This window comes from Oculina patagonica, chromosome 1 (genome assembly GCF_052425735.1).
Source record: "Oculina patagonica isolate OP01 chromosome 1, crgOcupat, whole genome shotgun sequence".
In the NCBI taxonomy this organism is placed as follows: Eukaryota; Metazoa; Cnidaria; class Anthozoa; order Scleractinia; family Oculinidae; genus Oculina; species Oculina patagonica.
The window spans coordinates 21,045,388-21,069,571 of record NC_135758.1 but is presented as its reverse complement, the minus strand read 5'-3'; the positions used below and the strand labels follow the sequence as shown (position 1 = coordinate 21,069,571).

General features: G+C 39.9%; 1 protein-coding gene across 1 annotated transcript in view; it reads right to left on the bottom strand.

Moving 5' to 3' along the window:
* The window catches only part of LOC144632740 (uncharacterized), a 61,720-nt gene that overhangs the window by 4,737 nt on the left and 32,799 nt on the right, over window positions 1-24,184 (bottom strand). Inside the window, 23 exon segments of the mRNA XM_078491495.1 lie at window positions 339-510; window positions 2,125-2,321; window positions 2,718-3,769; window positions 4,416-4,487; window positions 4,674-4,745; window positions 4,865-4,936; window positions 5,358-5,429; window positions 5,520-5,591; window positions 5,745-5,816; window positions 6,212-6,283; window positions 6,814-6,885; window positions 7,354-7,471; window positions 8,350-8,388; window positions 9,208-9,555; window positions 9,699-9,807; window positions 10,575-10,837; window positions 12,424-12,657; window positions 12,987-13,126; window positions 13,887-14,121; window positions 14,338-14,493; window positions 22,108-22,246; window positions 22,488-22,801; window positions 23,477-23,615. Coding sequence (XP_078347621.1) covers window positions 339-510; window positions 2,125-2,321; window positions 2,718-3,769; window positions 4,416-4,487; window positions 4,674-4,745; window positions 4,865-4,936; window positions 5,358-5,429; window positions 5,520-5,591; window positions 5,745-5,816; window positions 6,212-6,283; window positions 6,814-6,885; window positions 7,354-7,471; window positions 8,350-8,388; window positions 9,208-9,555; window positions 9,699-9,807; window positions 10,575-10,837; window positions 12,424-12,657; window positions 12,987-13,126; window positions 13,887-14,121; window positions 14,338-14,493; window positions 22,108-22,246; window positions 22,488-22,801; window positions 23,477-23,615 — 4,231 coding nt within the window.

The window sequence follows — 24,184 nt, the reverse complement described above, 5'->3', positions numbered from 1 at the left end:
GTTTTTTTTGACGCCTTGTTTAAAGTTGTTTGACTAAGTTTGGAATGCGATGTAAAATTGCAAATGAACGATATTTCTTGGTAAAAGTATGGCTAATATAAGCGTTGGCGGCGTAGCCTAGTGGTTACGGTGCTGGACTTATAATTCGAAAGTCCCGGGTTCAAATCCTCCTCCCTGCCATTGGATGGATTTGTGTTCAGTGGTCCCGAATTTAACTCATCCGTGCCTTGTATTGACTTGTATGTATTGCCTTGTATACTTACAACTAATCACCCTCCTACTACTACTAGGGCACAGGCCGGGACACCAGTAATTATCCTATAAAAAAAGCATCTTGCCTTTGGAGTGCCACCGATAACGAAGAAGGTTGGCATGCCGATCTTCACCACAGGGCAGGCCCTCTACCACATCAACCTCTCGAATCCAGTCTTCTTTAAGTCCTTTTGCAAAGTATTTTAGTAACACCATACTCTTAATATTTCCTTCCTCGCACCAAGCTGTAGCATAACCCTAAGGTATCAATTGAACAGAGACTGAGCAAAACTTACAGTTTTTGAGTCTAATGCTTGCGTGCGCTTTGCGCATGCGCATTAGACTCTTTGTTATATGAAAAAAGCTGTTAGCAATCCCAAGGGAATGGTTCGGGATCGATAATCGTTCGCTGTAATGTAGAAAACAATGATCAGCTGCAAGAACGGACTCCGTACGGACACGCACGATTAGTTTCAATTAAAAACAGCCAATCAGCGACACGTGTTCCCACGCATAATTAAAAGTTCTTTCTCAAGTCACGACTATTCAACACTTGAACAGGACGTAATAATTTTCCAGTTAAGACATTTGTAAGCTTTTTGTGAAAATAAATCTTCGTTTTCAGTTCAGTTAAGCACTTGTGTTTTCGTCTTGCTTAAAAAGCAAGACGTCTTTGAGAAAAAATATTTCGACGGCGACTCGCGTTTATTTACACAATGCGACCAAATATTTATTTTGTTTTAAAAAATAGAAAACTTTACCTCGTATTTTGTATTTAAGTCATTCGAATTTTGACCAATTTTTTCTTTACAGTGCAAACAAAAACCTTCAAAAATAAAAGATGTACATGGATAAATGTAAATCAAGTTACGCGACTAAATCAAAATGCGTTTGTTTGGCCGCTTTGCAGTATTACACTGTCCCGGCCTTTGCCATACACTGAAATCGAATTTCATGCTTTTACGACTCTCAGAGATCTTAAGTTCTTCTTACAGCTAGAAAAATCATAAAATGGTTACATTGATATGGAAGTGATGATTCGCGAAATTTGTACATCATGATAAACAGTCTTCGCTCCTGTGTATGGTAGCTCGATAACAATTGCCTAGTTTCCAGCGTTCAAAAGGTCATCATTATATTGACGTGAGCATTTACACCCGTTTTTAGGAAAATCTGTCACTAAGTGCGTACAGTACAATGGAGTAACAGTCACTATTTCAAGTGCTTTTATTGCAAAATCTGTTTCAAGAGTCATCATCAAAATGGTGAAAAATCTGAAAGAAAACGATGTGAAGTTCTTCAACCCTTGTTGTAATGAACATGCTTTTTGTAAATCGTCACGCAATCTTGTCCAAATGTTTAATCGTTTCTGCTTTTACGGACAATACGGAAGAAGTAACATCAACTCCTGTTCATACTTTAAATTTTGTGAAGCATATAACATTTATGACTGTTTCGTTTTCATCCATAATCATCCACGATGCCCCTAGCTTGCTATAAGCATTTTAAATTAAACTCCCGAACACAAACCTCTAACCAATTTTAACCGGCTTACGAAAACCGCGCAATCTGTATCACTATGCCATACGGCATTAGACTCATGTCACCCTTGGTGACCTATTTTTGTTTATTTCAATACCGTAAAATCCCGCTTAACACCCGATATTAACCCTATCCCGATACAACGGTATTTTAGTTGCTTTGCTGTTAGATCGTTAAATCGGGAATTCGTTTACAACGATATCCCGATTTAACGATATAATTTAGCTGTCCCCTTGCCATATCGTAAAATCGAAGATCCACTGATGTATGCAAATCTTTCTCAGTGGATTTTCTGTTTTTTTTTTTTTTGCTTTAGCTTTATGTACTTACTGTTGAACGTTTTCCTTCAGTGTCATCTTGCAGAATATTCACTTGTTCAATCAGCCTCAGTTTCGCTTTTACTTGTTTACTATCTCGTTCCTGTTTTCCTGCTGTTGGCGACAGAGGACTGGAATCAGCGTTGACGTTGGAGCTGATAGTGTTGTCATCAGATGCTTTCTCCTGATGAAGTGGTGGTCGTTTGTTATCTAAAAATAGACAAAACAGAACAAAGAAGGAGATGTTTAGAAAAATTCCCAAGTAGAATACATTTAGAAACGCAAGATTAAACCAACTATCCTACTGGTAAAGATATTTAGTGTTCTGCGATCTTTGGTCAACAAATTTTAGCCGTTTGGGTACGTTCGTTGGTTTTGTGTTCTACTGCTAATAACTATTACAAAAGGTAAATTATAATAGTAAAGTAAGAACATATTACGTTTTGGCAACTGAAAACTAAATACAATCTTGTTAAATGTAAGGTCACACGACTGGTTTTCTTAACTTGAACTGCAGAAGTTTAAATATATGATATAATTTTTGTCATTTCCAGGAATGGAAGCTTTCTATTGACATAAGGAAGTAATATAACTGGTTTTACCCACCTGACACACGGTTGTTTACCGTCTTCATAACCAGGCCAGTGATGTCTTTCCGCTTTCGGGTTAAGCTTCGTTTAGTTCTCTCGGTAGAAAACGTGTACAAGATTGGATTGATGGAAGAGTTGAGCGGAAGAACAAACACGGCTATCCACACGTATGCAATCTTGTTCGGATCCTCGAATTTTCTAGTCAGAGATAAAATGTTGATGATAATTATGGGCATCCAACAGCAGAAGTCTGTCATCACAATGAAGACAAGCCGCTTGGCCATGGCGGATTCCTTGTTCAAATTTGTCGATCGCACGGCGCGGGAAACGCGCTTTACCGTCCAGAACATTGCAATGTAAGCGACGAGGATGAACGTGAAAGAGATAAAGTTTAAACCAACGAAAAAGGCGACAGAATATTCCCAACCATCGGGTGTCCCTTCGGACAGTTGAAGCGGAAGGCAAACGGCGGAGCGGCTGTAGAAACCGAAGTTACCAGCGCTTTCATCGTCGTAGAAGTAGCTTATCCCAGTGATGGGAATCACTGATATGGCTGCACCAAATATCCATACCCCAGTACACGCGAAAACTGTGGCTTTGTAAGTGAGGCGCTTGAACTTGAAAGGGAAGACAATCGATATTAGTCTATCAAGCGTGATAATGGTTAGAATAAGCACGGATACTTCACTGGAGAGCATCGAAAGAGCTCCAGTAATTTGACAACCCACGCCAGATCTCCATTCGATGTCATGTTTAAAATATTCTCCTTGCCATCTCAAGTCCATGATTGCAATTGTCAGCATATAAACTCCCATTATCATATCAGCCACTGCCAAATTTGTCAGCAAGAAAGAATGAACCCTGTTCTCTTCCTTATCAATGATCCGCCAAATAATGACAAGAAGGTTGCCAGCGAAGGCAAGGATTCCCAGAATCCAAATACATATCTGAAGAACTTTGTTCTTCATGAGGTCGTCGCAGCTTGAGAATTCATCGACTGGAGATTCACATTCAACTCCTTCGATTGATTTCTTGGCGTAGCAGCAGAGGATGAAGCGGTCAAGTTTCCTGTGTAAATATTTCATGGAATAAAAAAAATTCTTTACTCTTTTGATTAAACTGAAAGAGTCAACTGTCCTGCAAAAGTGCACAGCACAATAATCTCAGCCAGAGCGTAAACCTCTCGAACCAGCCGGGAACTAAGGGCCTCTTTACATGAGAGTTTTCGTCCCGGGATGACTTTCGTCCCGGGATGAATTTATCTCGGTGTCTGGTCATTTTCTTGTTGCTGTTTACATGATGATACATGATTTCGTCCCGGGATGAGTTCATCCCGGGACGATTTCATCCCGGGATGAAACACCGGGATGAAATGTCATCCCTGGATGAAACGTGACGAAAAACCTCATGTAAACAGTCCTTCCCGGGATGAAATGTAATGTTATGTAAGCATGGGCGAGATGAATTCAACTCGGGCGGGACGACTTATCCCGGGATGAACACGCTTATGTCAAATGATTTTTTTTTTCATCCCGGGACGAAATTCATCCCTGGACGAAACTCATCTCGGCTCAGTCATGTAAAGAGGCCCCCTAACGCTCTGACTACGAGGCGAAAACTGGTCACCCGTTGTACCACTAAATTAAGATTTTATTTTGTTCTCAGCCTCGAAAATTGATTAACATGAAATAGAAAAGAAATAAAAATCACTCACAGATATTTCAGGCTGTTCAGTTCACTAAATGCATCTGAAGGTACATTAGAGAGTTCATTTCTGTCCAGGTACCTGGATGGAATAACAACGAAAGGGTGAAATCAATGTGGTAAACAATGGTTAATATTTGTCCATATGTCCTATATGTTGCCCTTTTTCATTTCTCCGCATTATTTTACAGTGTAACGTATAAAACATGACAACGGAATATCATTACTGATAAAATTTTCTTCCTTACTCGCTACATTGTGCACTTACATGTATTCTAATGACTTCAATCCTCGAAAAGTCTCCTTTGTAACTGTCTTCAATTTGTTGGTGCTTAAATTCCTGACGAAATGATAGAAATTCAAAAATGAAGAAAACAATAGAAATTACTTACAACTTTCAAAAATCGTACTTTCAGAGCTTCTTGAAAGAATAGCAGATCTACATGGACATGTACTCACAGTAATTTCAGTTGTGAAAGAGCTCCAAAGAGGCCATCTGGTAATGTTGTAAGCTTGTTATCCTGAAGGTATCTACGTGAAATACAACAGAAAGGTCTGTCACCGATAAAAACAGCATGTCCATGAAAGGAAAACCATATGTACAGGAATATTAAATGATGATCTGTGAAAGTAATTAGTGACGTTCCTGTAAACTAACTTAAAAATGTTAGAATAACCTGTTTAAACAATCGTTAAATTGTAATAGTTGTTGACAATTCAAGATAAATTGAAAACGTCACGTATTTTCTATTTGTTCATTGTCCAACCATAATTATATCAAGTCTTTGGTGAAATTTGGTTGGGTAAATGGGTTAAATGACGTTCAGGCCCTTAGTACATGTCTTAGTAAACCGGTCTGGTAAAATGTCTTTTTTTTGCAAACACGTTTGAGAAACCGCTGTATTGAATGACTTAACAGATAAACACGATATTAAAATAAGAGTATACTTACAAATGTGTCATGTTGCTTTTGTCGTCAAAAACACCATATTCCAACTCCGTTAGTTGGTTTGAGCGCATGCTTCTAAAGAAAAAAAAAACATAAAACTCAAGTTCATTTCTTTTATATTAAGTTTCATCGAAATAAATTTTGAAATTGAAATTTTACACTTACAAAGCTTCTAAATTTGATAGTCCATCAAACATTCCACTGACTGCTTTGCGAAGAACATTACTTCCCAAATCACTAAAGCGAAAAGAATCAAAGTTTTCTGTTTAATCTGGGTACGAAAACGTAGCTATTCCTTCACACTTTTACAAGATGGAGTATTACAATGTATACTGGGGTTTTGCTTGTCAATAACTAAAATAATTACAACAAATTACAGAAAGTACTCACAGGACGCGTAAATTGGGAAGTCCGACGAACGCTTTAAAAGGGAGAGTGCGAAAGAAGTTCGAATTCAGTCTCCTGGAACAAAAACGCCGAGAACTCATGAGCAACAAGTCATGATTTGACTTTCTTCACTGAAAGTAATAGGCATTACGTAAAAGGAGACTCACTATTCTTGCTTGAGCCCTACTTGCAGGCGCAAACTGAAACTTGTTTTAACAGTTAAAACTGCATTTTGCCATTCAGGTAATTTCCCCTAACAAATTCTCCCACCTCCCAAAAGCGGATAACTCTTGGTCAGTGTAAACCGTCTTCAGTGGACATAAGCAGTCAAGTAAAATCAAAGTCATGTGATCAATACATTTCGGATTTACAATCACTTTATTTACAATCAGTAATTCAATGTCGGTGTTTTTTTTTTAATTACAAAATTTACTTTTAATTACAAAATTACATAGTTTCCTAATACTTACAGTGTCTTGACAAACGATACATTTTGGAAACAGTCTTCCTCAAAGTGAAGAAGAATATTGAAACTCATGTCACTTAAGGAAGGAAAAGAAAAAAAAAAAGCAATCAATTTATTAATTTAAATGACAACAGTTCAAAAACTGATCAAGTACATTTATGAATGTCGTTACCAGAACCATGACCAAGAAAGAACAGATCCCTCAAGTGAATAAACCTGAAAGTCTTTGAAAATTTATTTTTATACATCTCCAATGCATCGATTAGGACATAATACTCTAGAAGTAACTCTAACAACCAAATAGTGAGAACTCTTGTTAGTGCATGATCAACTGGTTAATAGGCTAGACTGACGGAAAAAAGGCCGATCTAAAAATATAGTTTTAATGAATGAAATGTATTTTGAGGATAGATTTTCTTGGTGATGCTTTCTTGTCAATATTCTCTGCGCTTTACAACAATAGGATGATCCAGAATAAAGACAGGCATTCAAGACACCAAACTCAACATATATATTTTTTTCTAGATCAAGTGACGTAAAAAACTCCAAAGACGTAATATATGTGCTTAATTCAGCCCTTCATTGTAAAAGTAGTACCTTACTTACATGTAATCCAATTTTGTGAGATTTGCGAAATCCTTCTCTCGTAACTGGGATATTCGGTTTTGCTGAAAGAACCTTGTAGCAATGTGAACAATAGATTAGTATTGTTATTATTTTGAAAACTATAAAAACGTTATGCTTTATTTCAATAATTGTCGATCGCGCGGAGGGAAATAGTGGAGATGCAAAGCGGAGAGGTCAGAGCTGGCCTCCACTTTTCACTGACATTGTCTATGTACCGGTTGAAAAAGCATCTAGTTATAAAATACGATAGCCAATCGTTGATCTCAAAACTCAATGAGTTGTCTCATTTTACCCAGTGCATTTGAAATCCACAATAGTTAAATATCATTCTCAAGTTATTTTTGCTCTTATTATAATTATAGAAGTGTTAAGCTCAGATAGGCTGCCAGCGGGAAAAACAAAAAACAAGCGAAGCTTGCCTATTAACAATCACTTTCTAAAAGCAGCTGGTTTTCATTAAATTCTCTTACTTATCGTTAAATAACTTAAATAGCCAGTAAAAAAGTCTCGGTTGCATACACTGCTCCAGTGCTGGAAGGAAGGTTGCTCGGCACAGTGATCAAGTCTTCAGCGGTCACCAGAATCCTCTTGTTGGCATCTTCACCGAACTCTTCACATTTGCAGCTTGATGGGCACCCTAAAAATTAATGTCTCTGTTTAGTAAGACACACGTTGTGTTAATGTAAAATTCCACAGATATCTTTATTCATAATTAACCACTATCTAGTTGCCATGAAAACTGCATACACTTCATGATGCCAACTCCGTTTTGCGTTCACAGCCTGTTAATTTTTTGTTTGTTTGTTTTTGGCTGTTGTTTTTTGGTGCGGGGGGGGGGGGGGGGGGGGGTGTTTCTAGGCAAACCGCTCGATTACCATTGATAACATCAGAGACTGATAATAGACAAGAATGCGCAGAAGGAAGATGCACTAGAATTCACTGGAACTACAATTACGGGCTACAAAATGCACACATTCACAAACAAATCAATTTAGTTCGATAAGGATTTAATGACACTAAGTCTACAAAATGTCAAGGTGTCAAGAAACATTGACATTCCGTGAAAAAGTACTTGATTAGCAATTTCCTAATAAAGGAACGGAGTAAGTGCAAGACTAAGAAGGAAGATTCAGTTGTTGCAGAAATTCATAAGTGTTGAAACGTGTAACGCGCGATCACAGCGTTTGAATATTCAGTTTTGTCTAGTACAATATTTGGAAACACAAAGAGTGTGTATGCGAATGCTTTACACGCGTAATGACACACGGAACAACATTTTTGGTTTTGCGGCGAGTTACTTAAATTCCAACCTAAAGGCTGTAATTTTCCTACAGAACCGTTTCAACCCTTATACCCTGTTTGTTGCAGATCTCATTATTCAAGATCTAGACAGCTGGAGCTAGGCTAGTTTTGAGACGTTTATTTAAGATATTTTAATGTATAAACGTTGTCCCAAAGCCTAATTCGCAGAATTATGTAACACGTATAATAGGTGGAAGAGGGCAGGAGTGTTACCTTCTTGATGTGAACAAGACGACCCTGCATCGCCAGGAGCTGAAAATTAAGAAAACACTGATACTACTATGCAAGTCATTGTAAGAATTATCAGTAAGAAGGCAGGCTGGCACGGTGATGTAGCAAAAAACTTGGAACCTTGATGTACAGTTTCATTTTGCCTCTGTTGAAAATGAGAACTGGTGCAAAACCTTAAATATTAACATGTGATTTTAACTAACTTTTCGATGAAAGGTTTCGCTCGAGGCCTCGTTTAAAAAAAAGTAAAAAAGGGCCAATAGGTGATTAAATTGCATACACTGAGTTATTTTGTACTCGGCTCTTACTTTTGATGAAGCATTGGTCATTAGAGCAGTTATCAATTGAGTGTCTTAAAACCAAACCCAAAGCAATTACTCTGGCCGATTACAAAGGACACAGACAATCTAGTGAACCAATCAAAACTTGAAGCAAATATAAATCGCAAGCACGAAGCCAAGAAAACGTGCGTAGCGAGTCACGATTGGCTTTGGTGTGAGTTCTGATTGGCTAAGAAAGTGGCGCAAGACTTTTAAACCTTTCAATAAGCGTAGTAATGCAAATCCAAAACAACTGCAAATTACGTACTTTTCGACACTCAAGTGAAAACCGCTATAGCAGCGTTGATTCTGAGCAACGCATTCCCTGGAGAGCCACCATACTTTATCTCAAAGCTGAGCTGCCTTCTCCTTGTGCTTCTAGATCTACATCTGGCTCTTGATTTTTGAGAGTTCCGACCCCCCTGATGGTGTTAGTCGTTGTTGTTTTAAGTTAGCGTGTCTTATCCAAATGCATTTACTTAATTTGCGTTAATAACAGCTAATGGAAAGTGGTACATACCTGCAACAGAGTGATAAAAAGCTTTGAATCTTGCTTTGCTCAAGCTGTCTCCGTGGCAATAAAGAACTATCGTGAAATCATTAGATGAAGAGAACGAAACTGGAGGATACATATAACCACAGAATTTGCTCATCGCGGGTGCATTTTTGTCACGTCCATCGAAAATCTGGAGGAAACAGTCCTCGCAGGTGGGGTGGTTCTTGAGACGGAATTCTTTGAACTCCAAGTGAATTATGTAACGCGATGGGACAGTGATGTGCCACGTGCAAAATATGTCATCGAGATAATATCCAGGAAATGATGGTGAGAAGAAATATCCTGACATGTTGAATAAGTTCTCGTTGCAAGCTGGAAACAAAAGCAAAGTGTAAAAGATTGGACACGACGCACTAATCCTTCCTTCCAAGATGTCAACATATGAATTCCCCATATATTTTTATTTCTGATATATCTTTCAAGTAAAAGAAATGTGTGGTTAGGTCAAGACGTACCTTGTTTTGCCAACAGCGGCTCGTGTTTGCAGTGTCTCCCCTCGTCAATGTACAGTCCCGTCAGTGCTATCAAGTCTTCGTTATTCTCTTTTTCACCTCTTATCAATACCTGTCGTGTCAATGAAATACAAACGCATTATAGTCGTGATGAGGCAGGCAGCTCAGGAAGGATGGGTATGAAACATATATAAAAACAATAATGAAACATCAAGATATAGAGCATCACTCCAAAAAATTATCGTATCCTGCAAAGCCCGCTGTTAATGTACATTTTGATGTGTTTTATCGCTGTATATTTTTACGCGTTTTTCAGTAATTTGGCGAGCCCGTAGGGCGAGTCCAATACACATGACGTATAAAAATGTACAGCGATACAGCCGATACTATGCACTAAAAAGCCTAAATAAGATTTTTATTATCAATCATTTTCTTCTCCCGAATATCCTGATTTTGTATCTTCGTGCGGTCAGGAGGAATAAGAGGACGACATGTAACCTGTTGAACCGGTCTTGTTGAGTACAATAATCATATTTGTGTTCGTTTTTGCGTGTCATTTGTAATCCACAATGGTAATAATGAAAATTCCTGGGAAAACTAGCAAAAATTCTGGAAGGGTAAACTTGTAACGTACTAGCATTCCATCCAGGTTGGGTAGCAGAACTTACACATTTTTTTTATAAAAACACCGAGTTAAACCCCTCTGTCAATCGTTGGCCGCTTATGATCAGGAAAATATATTGATACAAAGTGGACTGTTGGAGCATACAAGGAGTTTGCAGCTCTACAATTCCAAGGAAGGGATTACGCAACAACAGGGACCATCTACTGGAGAATGAAAGAAGGGACAAATTATTGTATTCACACAACAAGAATTACTTGGAACTCCGAAACAGAACTCAATGGAACTTGTCCGTAATTCCAATGTTGACCAGTGTCGCTTTTTGTGATCCAGATTGGTATTTCTCGATAGTTGTTTGTCTTCTGGTAAATTGTAAGACTTTTTGCTCCAGCTCCCCGAAGCATGTAACGAAATCGTAAACACTTGCTGTGCCAGTCACGTGATCTGTTGTATGGTGGGCTCACAAGTACGGCTGCCTGGTTATAACGGGGGTCGTTAGTATCTACCACAAGGCGGTCACCTTAAAAAAAAAAAAGAAAAAAGAAAAAGAAAAACATGTAAATAAAATAACACATAGACAAATAATAAATAATATAAAAAACAGCCAAAACAGCTCTAAATATTACTTTTTTTTCGCTCTTCTCTGCTCTGCTCAATTCGGTCGTGCTGTGTTGTTCTTTTACAGATGAATTACAGTCCGTACTGCGCAATCTCCGCTTGCAATGTTTATGTGAGTTTCACACGAAGGAATGTTTACTAGCATAGTTAAAAATTCTTTGACAAACTTACCTTTTTTCTTCATTATTAGCACCAGATATCTTTGCAAAACAATAATAAAGAGTAGGAGAACCCCGAAGCTATTTCAACCTACGCTTCAGCTCATCGGAAATTCTTGAACGAAACGAACCGTAATGGCGGACTAAAACTCTTCACGTATGCTATTACCGAAGTGTAACGTTTTAACGAATTCAAAACAAAAACGAAAACAAATCCCGAGCCTGCGCAGTACGGACTGTAAATCAGCTTTAATCAGCGGTTAGTTTTTCTTATTATGCAATGCTGATTCATCTCAATTTTGATTTGCTTAAAGTACGCTGCTAATTCCAGATGACAGTATATCACGCGTCATATCTACGTACAATAGTTTTATGCATGTAGGTATGTCACGTTTTTGCAGACAGTGGACGTTATGCATGCTAAATATATAATTAAGTAAAATGTTTTTGAAACGTTCTCAGGTTAAACATTTGTTAAAATATAAGCTTTCGGCTGCCAAACTGCAGCCTTTAACGAATGATAAAAATGGCGCGAATGAATAAATATATAGGGTAAAAATGTGTGAAAAAATTACAGAATAAAAATGCGTAAAAAGGTGACAAGAAAAATAGTGAGAATTTGATAATAAAAGAGAACTATTTTAAAAGAATAGAATATTGTGGAGGTAATGACCTAGCATTGTTGTCTGCTTCAGTTGTCATGGCAGTGTGCCATGACTCAAGAGTTTTTCGCACGCGATAGTCTCCTTTGTCGATGACCCCTCATATCTTGCATTTTTGAAATCAATTTGATGGTCATTCATCCATGCATGGTTTGCAATGTTCGATCAGCGGTTAAATATATAATGGCAACATTTAGACAATCTAGTCGGCAGTTTGACAGAGATGGCGAGTCTGCATCAAGACTCCATGACATTTTCATAAAACCCTACTACATAACTTTTGAATTGTTATCGACATTTTCAGTGCGATTTTTTTTTCACTTTTCGGACACTTGAAATCCTTTCTTAAAATCACACGGCCGCAATTTGCGTACGCCGGAAAGCTTCATTGCAAAACCTCGTTGCTGCTCTGTGAAATATGTTAACGTTCTACCTTTATAACTGTTTTATAGAACAATCATTGCATTCGGTTTTGCGTTATCATGCTCATCCTCATCGAATAATTGTTGATTGTCAGTTTATATATTTATATTTTTTCGCTTACCTGCCAACACAGTAAGAAGTTATTTTGCCCCCCTTTGCCAATTCAAAATATTCATGACAGGCACTATAAATGTCTTATCCACTCGACACTTATTTTTTTGTTGTTGTTGTTGTTGCCAACTTGCCTTTTCTATCGTTGCAAGTTCGAAACCATTTCACTGTCACTTCCTTCTCCAACTCTTTTCTAACTGTTTCCCAGGCCTTCACGTCTCCTGCTTCGCTACCACATCCATGTGACATGCGCATTATCTCCTCCTGTGAGAGTGCGTTACTCCATATATTGAAGCCACTTAGTTTAGCAGGAACAACTGGCATGCTTTTGTTTGTGGCTCTAACACCAATTGTCATGGTTCGTCTACCTTAGGAGACACATAAGATTAAGGTTAGTTTAGACCGTAATCTCTATCAATGATGGGACTATTCACTGCCAAAAAGTCTGTTTCATCCTTAGACTCCAAATTTTAGAAAGGAACTCTTATTCAACAATGCTTTGATAAGTTGACATTACTGAACATCCCACACAAAAAATTCCACGAGGTAGAAAAATAAAAAAAAAAAAAAACGACGTGAAATAAAAGGATGCAATAATCCTCACACCGATGCTTAAGGCCTCTAACAAAAGGAACATACAGCTAGCCTTTCTCTTACTTGTACAAAGTACAACATTTATAGTTTTGTGTAACAATACCTTCTATATCCAAATTTTGTGAACTAGACAAAACTCTATTTCTTTCCCCGTCTTTGAAAATCGCCAGCAACTCGCTGTCAGCTTTCCACGATAAGCACACGTGGTGCCATGTGTCATCAGCCACACCCACCGCGGCGTCGCTGAAATAAATACAGTTGTTTGCAAGTGCGAGAAATTAAGTACAAAAACGTCTCTTTTTGGGGAGGAACAGTGAGCGGACTCGAGAGAGCGGCGGGGACCGAGCCTAATTTTTAACAGTTTTAACTGTTAAAACATGCCATCTCACAAAAATTACATTTTCGTTAACTTTGGCCACAAGTGGTTAAAATGCTCTTGCCATCACCTTTAGTTGCTATAGCTGTCAACAACCAACTCGCTAGTCTTTCGAGGCCCTGAATATCGTTATCTAGAAGTACATGACCCAATTTTCCCAATAATAGCTATTTCACTTACTTTTTGCAATTACAAGCACAACAGACCATTTTACAGTACTTTGAAATGTAACCGAGCCTCTGTATGAAAGCGAGGTTTGGGTTGACTTAATGATGATAGAGATTAGCAACTAGGATAATTTACATTTAAAACGAAGCTATAGGTTTGTTTCACAACAAAGGCAACTCTTTCCATCGAATCTGGTCAAAGGCTTGATCACTAAGCACAAAACTGTAAAATAATGTTATCAAAGACACATTATGATTTCTAACATCGACAATAAATCTACTAAAGTCGAGTATATTTCTCCGATGATCTTTCATTTGCTTAAAATGTATGTCCGCAGTACAAATATATGAATTTCATATATTCATTTCATAAATCCACTTATCATTGCCTCCTCGTAAGAACTTCCGTAATTGTTTACGTCATTAAAAAAAAAAAAAACATAGAAAAAATTATCCATACCTTGTTTTGTTTCCGAGTTGAATTCTGACAGTGTTGTTACGACAATAGATCCCCAGCACCAATGATTCATTTTGTTCTGTCGCGACTTTGTATTCAATAAAGAAGCCACTGTTCGCGGTCTTCAACCAGAAACACATAGCAAAACCCAGATGAAGGGGAGAAATATCAGAAAATGACACGTAGCCAAGATCGTTGTCGGGAAGGAGAAGCTCGTAGTCATCTGGTTCAAAGGTTCCTAAAACGACAAAGCAGATCGGATGTATTGGCAACTGAAATGTAAACTGAAAATACTGTAAAAAATAAAAGGACAGTTTTACGGAAAAGAGAAAACTTCTATGACAATGTGTTGCTCTGGACAGAAATAAAACTTACACTAAGCAATTTGTAATTTTCCCCAGTCGATCACAAATCATCACTCCTGAATTTTGACAAAGACCAATAAGAGACTTACCTCTACCATCAGAGCTATCAACACCGCCTTTAGCATCTTCGTCATCCTCATCATTATCACCACCATCCTGGCCAAGCTCGTTGTATCTTATTCTTTTCCAACCACGCACGCTTTTCCATCCACACCACTCTAGTGATACGTCACATGGACGGTCATCTAAATTGGTTTGAAAATAAATTTTTACAAGGCTAAAACATGATTACAACTTTAAAAGGGAAAACCCCCGAACGTTTTCGACTTAAATCGAGTAATCATCAGAGCAAAACTAAATGACCGTTTGCACATGTACTGTATTTATCTCAGGTAATGCATGATGGAAAGAAATTTGAGACAAGAAAAAAAGAATAAACTTGTTTATTCAGACTCGGATGTCAATGTTGGATCATTAGGCCTTCAACGATCCTGAGCATGTTAAATAGATTGAGTTGTACAAAGAATTTGCCAGTTGGAACAATGAGATGGTGATTTCGCAGAGATGTCGGGCATGTTCAGAGTTATAAAAAGTATTCTATTCAGCAACATTCATATTCATGCTCAGTTGTAATAAGGTGTGGGAAAAAATGATTGATCAGCGGATTAAGCCAAGCTGGAACAGCTTGGCTTAGGACGTGTTCAAGATACGACCCACGCGATTTTTGGGCGGGAGGGTGGGCCGTTCACCTCTTCGTGGCTCCGCTGAAAACTGAGCTAGAATGAATTATTTTCGCGCCAAACCTGAATTAATCATCGGCAGTTACGTAATCGCACGTGAGACTGCTCAACTAGCCCTGAAATACCCATTATTAAGTGTATTTCAACTTCGCATATCATTATGAGTGTTATGAATAGTATTCTATTCAGCAACATTCATATTCATGCTCAGTTGTAATAAGGTGTGGGAAAAAATGATTGATCAGCGCCCACAGCCTTCACTGTCTCTTTAATAGTCGATAATTGCCGCAGAGCGGCATTCAATCTCTTACAACTTTCCCCAATTCTCAATCCTCAAATCTCTCAATACATAACTTTAAAGTTCTAAGTACAGTGAAACACACCTACACATTTTGCAATAAAAAAGTCAACTAGACTGTTGTGTACCTCTGTAACAACATCTTCCAGGAAAGAAACGATGGCGCAAAAGTTTATTCATTACAAACAACACTCTAAACACAAATCCGCGCCAAACCCCAATGTATTCTCATTCTGCTGGGCGTTTCCTTTGCTCACTAGCTGGAAAAGCGCAAACAAAACGTTTTAGCTGATTCACATCTTGCCAAGGAGTCACCACATTCTCAGCAGAAGGCATAGCAAGGCGTCCTGACGCACCATCATGGTTCAGCACTTTGGCCAACTGAAGGTAATATAAAGCGGTATGCCTTCTGGCCCAACCCACGTGCTCCATAATCTCAGATAGATCCGCCCCTGTGAGGGCCAACGTTATCGCACAACCCGATCGGAAGCCATGATGTCTCACCATCATCAGCTTTCATCTGCTTAAGATATACCTTAAGACGCGCATCCGCTGCTGAAGAGCTAAATGGAGAGTCCTGGACAGCGTTATTAGAGGTTGTCGGACGAAACAGATATCCCCTTGTCAAATCAACGCCTAGTTCTCTCGCTACCTCCACATATTGTTCAATGCCCTTCACAGGGCAGATGACTGACTGGGGGTTTCTACGGACACCAAAAACATTACTGTCACCATCTCGCAAAGTCTTACCCCAGACATGATTAAACAAAAGCCCATCGTCATTTGGAAAACGAAGAATTTCCGAACTTTAACCTGGCCGAGGTCCCCTGGGCGGTCCCCACTAAAGAACGCCAACTTAAAGTACGCCTGGTCACGTGCAATAATAAAACGATCAAGTTTCGTCTTTGCCCCTGCCAACTCGCCTCCAAGATACTTCGATAACTGTGTCAATTTATCCACAAAGAAAGGCGTGGCTTGTTTTGGGGTAACACGGGCCTGCAACTGCTCTGCTGTGACAAGACGAAGGTAGTCTTTCACCAGTTTATCAGAAGCTGGGTTACCAAGACCCAGTCGCTTATCCCACTCCCCATCCCGACCAATCGAATGGAAGATCGATCTTAACTTTCCTATGTATGAGTCTACAGTCTTATAAGACAATCTCAGAGGGCAGCCACATGAGTGTCTACCACGCTGACCCAAGAATTCACAACTATTGCGGTGTACTTGTGTTTTGCCATGCTTGTCTTTAAAGATTAGAAAACGGCACAAGTCCCTAGGAGTCACAGTCGCCAGGGTAACAAAACCCGGCAGCGCCCTAAGAAAAGCCTCAAGTTCCCTCTGAAGAGAGTCTTTTTGCTTTTTGTAACTGGTTGCCTGGTCATAATTAAGTAACTGTTGCAGTCTCGCTTCAATTTCATCCAGGTTAACTATAACATCAGAGCGATCCTTAATAGGCGTTGTCATAAGCTTTCTCTTGTAACCACATCGCTGACAAAAACGGAAATCAAAGTCATTAGCGTGACCACACGTTGGGCATTTGACTGACTGAACAAACAGCTTTGCCATGACTGGAAGCTCCTACAAACAAGAAGAGAAATAGCGTATCATACACCACACACTGGCAACCCAACATGTTAAAATGTATGTCAAAACGCACCTAAAAACATACAGCAAAAGCCCACAATCTCCAGGAATGCCCTTGTGAGGTAACCACCCCTTTCTGGACGGGACCAAGAGAGCGTTGCCATCGCCCCGTACAGCCAGGCGTTTACTCTTAAAAGCTTTGTTTACAAGAATAGGCCACCAATACTTTTTAGGAAACACGTCAAGCACCACCACAGTGCACGACTGTCTATAATTCTGCAGAAACCTTAAGACAGGTCCCGTTAAGGCCATAGGAGGAAAAACATACGGTCTAGTCATAAGCACTCTGTTGGAAACAAGATCTTGCGCGAAGAGGTTTACACCAGACGATCCAGGAGAGTGGATTGGCGTAAAATGAGGAAGTGGGTTCCATGCGCGTCCTTCATAGCATTCGAATCCAAAGCCATAAGGTCACAAGAGTGGCCTTCTCTGCCACCAAACTCCCTCTGAACGACCTGCCACAAGTCATCCGACAATTTACTATCTGAGTGAGACAGGCGCCTAGATGGAGCATCAGCAGGATTCTGTCCAGTTGGAATGTACGACATGTGCAGAGATAAATTAAGCCTCGACGTTGTGAAGAAAAGCTGTTTCAATGCCATATTGAGTTCCAAACTTCTACCTCCCTGGTTGTTCCAAGCCTCGACAACGGCCTTATTGTCAACAAGAGCATCGACTCTAGCGTTGAGCAATTTGTCTCTGAAAGCTATTAACGCCTTGTCGACCGCAGTGGCTTCCTTCGCAGCGATCCCCCAAGCGAACTGCTCGTCGGTCCAATAATCAGATATTTCTTCACGATGAGGGGTTAACAAAATAGCACCCCAGCCTGTGAGAGAGGCATCAGTAGCAATAGACACGCGAACATGACGCTATCCCGCCATGTCACTGGATCGTCCCAGCCCTCCAAAAACAACCAATGAGAGATCTCCTCACGCAGCTCCCCTTTAAGGGCTATTAGCCTATGGGGAGTACGTTGGCCACCGGCAATGGCAGCATTCATCTGCCTTGTAAACAACTGGGCTGCAGGTACTGCCAAACTAAACGAAACACATTTCCCAACCAGGCGCTGCAGGGTTTTCACTGTAACCTTGGAATTCTTGAGTATTTCACGGACAAGTTGCAGAAATTTCTCTTTCTTTTCTGGCTTCAAGCAGAACACCTCCCGAGAGGAATCCGCTAAGAAACCAAGATAGGGGACCACTTTACTTGGAAACAATATTGACTTCTGCAAGCCAAGGAAATAGCCCAGCCTAACAAGATGGTAGGCAACAAGGAATATTGCTGACCTAGCCGCCGCCAGATGACGATCATTAGCGGTGTTCAAGGTAGCATATTCACCCTTATCGAGTGCCACCTGCAGTTCGCCATTATGGCGATCATCAATGTAGAGCGAACAGGGGATTCCAGAAGCTCTAAAGAAATTACTAGCCAACAGACCAGTAGTATGGTAAACAAACGGGGAAATCTTCCACCCAAAAGGGAGGGTATTATAAGTAAAATACCACCCGCCCCATTGAATCCCAAAATACGTCCGGCTGTCTTCAGAGAGAAGAATGTGGTCATAGCCAGATTTATCATCTAGGACCTTTGGTAGGTGTCCTTGCTCACGTAACGCGGTAAATCTATCAGCCTGTCCAAAGAGAAAGGCATATCGCGCATCCATAAATTAAGATAGCGCGCATCATGACATAGTCTTGGCTTTGTTGGCTCAACCGTGAGGGGAAGAACGATAAACGGAGGGTCGACCACACCACTTTTCCCAACAATGAAATGGCTCCTGATTTCAACCGCGCAACGAGAGTGTCCTCCACAAATGACACAAAGGGCTTGCAGGATGCATTGTTCTTAAACACCTTCATGGGAGGCTCGCTTGAATCGTACGATTCTCCTTTAAAGCTACCTTTAAAGTGCTTGAAAAACGGCCGAATCGAGACTTTGTCCCTTATCCATCCGAGAATCTGTGCTTGCCGCGGAGAAGGGCTCTCCTGTGCGATGTACTGCCAATACTCGAAATGATTATGCAACTCCCCAGCTCGAAAGCAATTTGGATCACGGAACAACAACTCTGAAATATCAGCAATTAGCTCTCCCATCTGTATTCTCTGTAATCTATCATGGTCACAGGCTGTCATCTTTCCACCGACCCCGACGGGGTTCCCGAAACAATCAACCCAGGATATTGGAATTTCAGTTTCCATGTCTTGTAACTCCTGAAGTCGAAGGTCCAAAGACTCAGATTTTTCCCAACACCACATGTTTCCCTAGAGAAAGGGCAATGAGAAGCTTATTTGCACGAAGTCTAGGACCATCATGATTTAAAGGACCACCCCCGTCAAAAGTCAGCAGAGAGATAACAGCTTTGACCAGCGAGGCTGGAGGGCCCTTGAATCAAGGATACCCCTTTTTCAAAGACGTTAAAACTATGTTGACAAGACAGACAGAGAAAAACATACACTATATTGATTTCAACACACTCAAAAGGCTTGTTTATTATTGCCAAGAGAAACATTATTACACACACAACCATGCCAAGGTGTCTAGAACCTTTATCACACTGGTGGGATTTGACACAATCTACTTGTCCGATTTGAAAGACGGTTTGCTATGACCGGGCTTCCTATCAGGGCAGTTAGCCTTAATATGACCCCGCCTATTACAATAATAACATCGTATGTTGTTGAAAGAACGTGAGGAACGTGCCACACCGGCACTTCTATCCTCCCTCTCCGGCCGAGATTTCTTACGATTTGATTTCTCTACTTTACATACAATGTCTAGGACCTTCTCATGGTCCTTATCTCCTAACAGGCGCATAACAAGATCCTTGAAGTGGTCTTTCGGCGAATCCACCTTCTCCCTTGCCGTCTGATAGACGAGCCGGTAGTACTTCTTCTTATCATGGTTGCCGTCAGCGGCTTTGTTATGCAGGGACTCCAGCATCTCCAGAACTTCATACTTGTTAAATTCTGACAGCGGGCGGGCCGCATAGGACAAAATCCGTTCTACGAGACTTTCGGGTGACGCATTGGTAACCAACTCCACTGATTGCTTTAATTGTCTAACCTCCTCACGCAATCTCTGTAGAGAGACAAAGAGACTCTAAATCATCTCACACCTTGATGTGTAAAGCACTAAGCATTATTACCATAACACAAATAAAGCAAGCTCGCAGCGTTTCCCTAGTCCAACTAGACGCCGACCGCTAGTTCACCACCAGCCCCACCGAATAAATCGCTTGTCGTTTGTAACATCCAACGGCCATACCAGCCGAAGGAAGTCATACAAATAAGCGAGCTCGCAGCGTTCCCCTAGTTAAACTAGACGCCGACCGCTAGTTCACCAACTAGCCACCGCCGAAATAAACCGGCCACCTCGCTTCTACAATTTGTAAACATCCAACGACTACATTAATCGAAGGAAATAATACAAATAAGCGAGTCCCGACCGCTAGTTCACCAACTAGCCACCGCCGAAATAAATCGGCCAACTCACTTCTACCATTTGTAAACATCCAACGACCACAAAAGTCGAAGGAAATACAAATAAGCGAGTCCACGGCGTTCTCCTAGCTAAGCTAGACGCCGACCGCTAGTTCACTAACTAGCCACCGCCGAAATAAATCGGCCAACTCACTTCTACCATTTGTAACCATCCAACGACAACATAAGCCGAAGGAAATACAAATAAGCGAGTCCACGGCGTTCTCCTAGCTAAGCTAGACGCCGACCGCTAGTTCACCAACTAGCCACCGCCGAAATAAATCGGCTACCTCGCTTGTACCATTTGTAAACATCCAACGACCACACAAGTCGAAGGAAATACAAATAAGCGAGTCCACGGCGTTCTCCTAGCTAAGCTAGACGCCGACCGCTAGTTCACTAACTAGCCACCGCCGAAATAAATCGGCTACCTCGCTTGTACCATTTGTAAACATCCAACGACCACAAAGTCGAAGGAAATACAAATAAGCGAGTCCACGGCGTTCTCCTAGCTAAGCTAGACGCCGACCGCTAGTTCACTAATAGCCACCGCGAAATAAATCGGCTACCTCACTTCTACCATTTGTAACCATCCAACGACCACACAAGTCGAAGGAAATACAAATAAGCGAGTCCACGGGTTCCCCTAGTAAATAGACGGACCGTATTCACAATAGCCACGCAAATCGACAACCTCTCCAGCAGTTTCGATAACAAATAACAAAAACGATAAGAGATACGAAGAAAAAAGTATATACGAAGTGAAAAATAACGATAAAACAACTACCTCAGCTCTTGAGGTTGAGCCGCGTTCTCATTCCCGTTTCCGCATTTTGGCCAACTGGCGGATTTCCGACTGGTTCCACAGGATCATTGAGTAGCTGAACTTCAGGTTCTGCAGGTTGTCCTTCAGCCATAACGAAATTGAACAAGGAAAATCGCGTGGGTCGTATCAATACGAAGAAAGAGTTCACCTCTTCTGGCTCCGCTGAAAACTGAGCTAGAATGAATTATTTTCGCGCCAAACCTGAATTAATCATCGGCAGTTACGTAATCGCACGTGAGACTGCTCAACTAGCCCTGAAATACCCATTATTAAGTGTATTTCAACTTCGCATATCATTATGAGTGTTATGAATAGGGTTTGAGTGTTCATCAATTCGCACTTGCAAATTTCTCATGGTCTCGCCAGCGTAATTAGCACCGACAAGAAACGACATGTGATCTGTGATGATAAACTTGTTGCATGATATTTCGATTTATATATCCTTGTGAATTCAAATACGTTTTTTTTAATACCGTACATTGCAGGGTTTCTGGATTCGTTACTAAATTTCAGTGACAGTTCGTTGTGCGAAGGTTTGCCAAACCAAGATATTTGATTCCTATGGCTGCATGACACAACTAAAAAACAAAATGTTTGGTCACCATGCAAGCATCTGTGTTCTGATTCATCAATGAACCAAAAAATTATTTCGTGTACAGGTAGACGCTCATGAATCCGAAATCTCTAATTATATAAATTAATTAAATCCGAAGTCATCATCAGGAATGAATATTAAATCTTTGGCTGTTGAGTTAAGTAAGCAACGCTTTGGATTCCATTTTTAACACTTAATAGAATTTGTTGACACCAAGCCAGTAGGACAAATTGTTAAGGTTCTAAAATGACCTTCGAAACGTTAGCTCCTACAATACCTTGACAGCCATACAGCTCCACTCTCATTGAGATGTGTTCATGCCAAGCTTCTGGTCGAAAACGCATGTATCGTGCTCTGATTGGTGGGTTAAGTTCTTGGTAAACAACCACGGTCTGGTCTGTGTTTCCAGTAAAAACCTTAATCAATGAGATATTTATGTTTAGTTTCAGGCATGAATCAATTAAAATGTTCTCTCGTTACATACACCTCACATTCGGTGTGTAGCAACCCGCCACAATTAACTCAAGTTATATGCATACTTTAATTAATAAAATGCTGTTATTTTTGTTGTTTTAAATTTACAAATACCACCGCCTTCCATAAAGACTGAGTTAAAATGTAATGCAAAATCTAATAAATGTTTTAAATCTTGTTCACCTTATCTATGGGTTGTCCTTGTTCCCTGAAATACTGGAAGTTCACTCCATCCTTACTGTACTGCAGTTTGTACCTGGTTACCCACTGGGCAGCATCACTTCTTCCTTGGGTTGCTACACGTGTCACTTTAGTGTACTGACTACCCAGATCAATCTGGAGCCATTGATGGAGGTCATTTCTGGCAGCTGTCCAAGATCCTGCTTCACAATTTAGTCTTCCCTGGATAGCGGAATGATTCACATCCAGTTGTGACGAGGCACTGATTTGACCTTCAGAGATTGCACCGTTTTCCATGCCGAAGGCTTGTTGGCATTCTAATGGTTTATAGAGATCAATACATTAAAGTTATATTAATTTTAAGGACCATCATTTTGTAGGTACGGCACGCTAGCTGACTGATGAGTAGGAGTTACGTTCATTTTTCAAAAGTGCTTATAAAACAGTAAAGGATTTTCATTATATAAATACACGCTGAAATTGTTTTTCGGCCGTTCCGAATTTCAACGTTCAAGAATAAAATTAGCATAGTTTAAGTAGCATAATAAGCAAAAACGCAAAAATATGAAAAATAAAGGAAATTTATATAATAAACATACTTTACACTGACCAAGTCACACTGTTTATTACGTTTAGGCTTCAGGTCTGATAAAAATTAAATTAAAAACAAAACAAAAACACCCGTGATCCCTTTTTTTATCATCTCCGTTCTTCAATTATTCAATTAACTGATCGATGACAACTTTACTTTTAGTGATGTTGAAACTTTAGGTTTGATGTAGTTGAGGGCAATAGAACGCAAAGTTGATGCCGCAACACCCCCCCCCCCCCCCCCTACTCAGCTTCGTTTTTCTTTCCAGTTGTGATAATTTTCACCATTGAATGGCCGAGAGGAAGTTTAATTTTTTAGAATCTCTTTCATGCCTGTATTAATGACTTTTTTTTTTTTTTTTTTTTTTTTTTTTTTTACAAATGGAAAACTTCCTACTAACCTCGACAGCCATATAGCTCCACTCTCATCGATACGTGTTTATACCAAGCCTCTGGTCGAAAACGGATGTAACGTGCTCTGATTGGTGGGTTTAGTTCATGAAAGACAGCAGTATTTCGGTCTGTGTTACCAGTAAAATCCTAAACCAGTTAGACAGGAAATTAGAGATCTACATCGTTTTCAGGCCGTTCTGCTCAAATTTTACATCCATATTTTCCCATTTTAAAAACGAGTCTCGCAGGACCTCGCCAGGGGCAAAAGAGATAAACTATGGTTTTAGTAGGCAGCTCTATTTATCACCTTAAATATTCCTAATTTGCAAAAACCGTAATTTATGATCCCACTAAAAAAAAACTTTACAAATAAACTGAGCATTTCCTACGACAGCTACCAGTAAAAGGTATTTCATTTTTGCTAAAAACGGCATGTTAAAACAGTAACAATTATTGTTTTTAATTCAATTTTTTGTTATCTTTTGGTTTCATGAAAGTTTGAACCGTGTTCACTTTACAGGACGCTAGACTTTACAACACAGAATCAATACAAGAATACAAATTTGTATTTTGCTCCCGAAAGGAGTGAAATGTGGGATATGCCATTCCTTTTATTGTGGAACGTCTTGTTTGAAACTGTTGCAGACGAAGCCTTCTCTTTAGAAGAATACTTAAAAGGTGCAAAGACGAAGGTGATAAACTTTCCAGATGTTGAA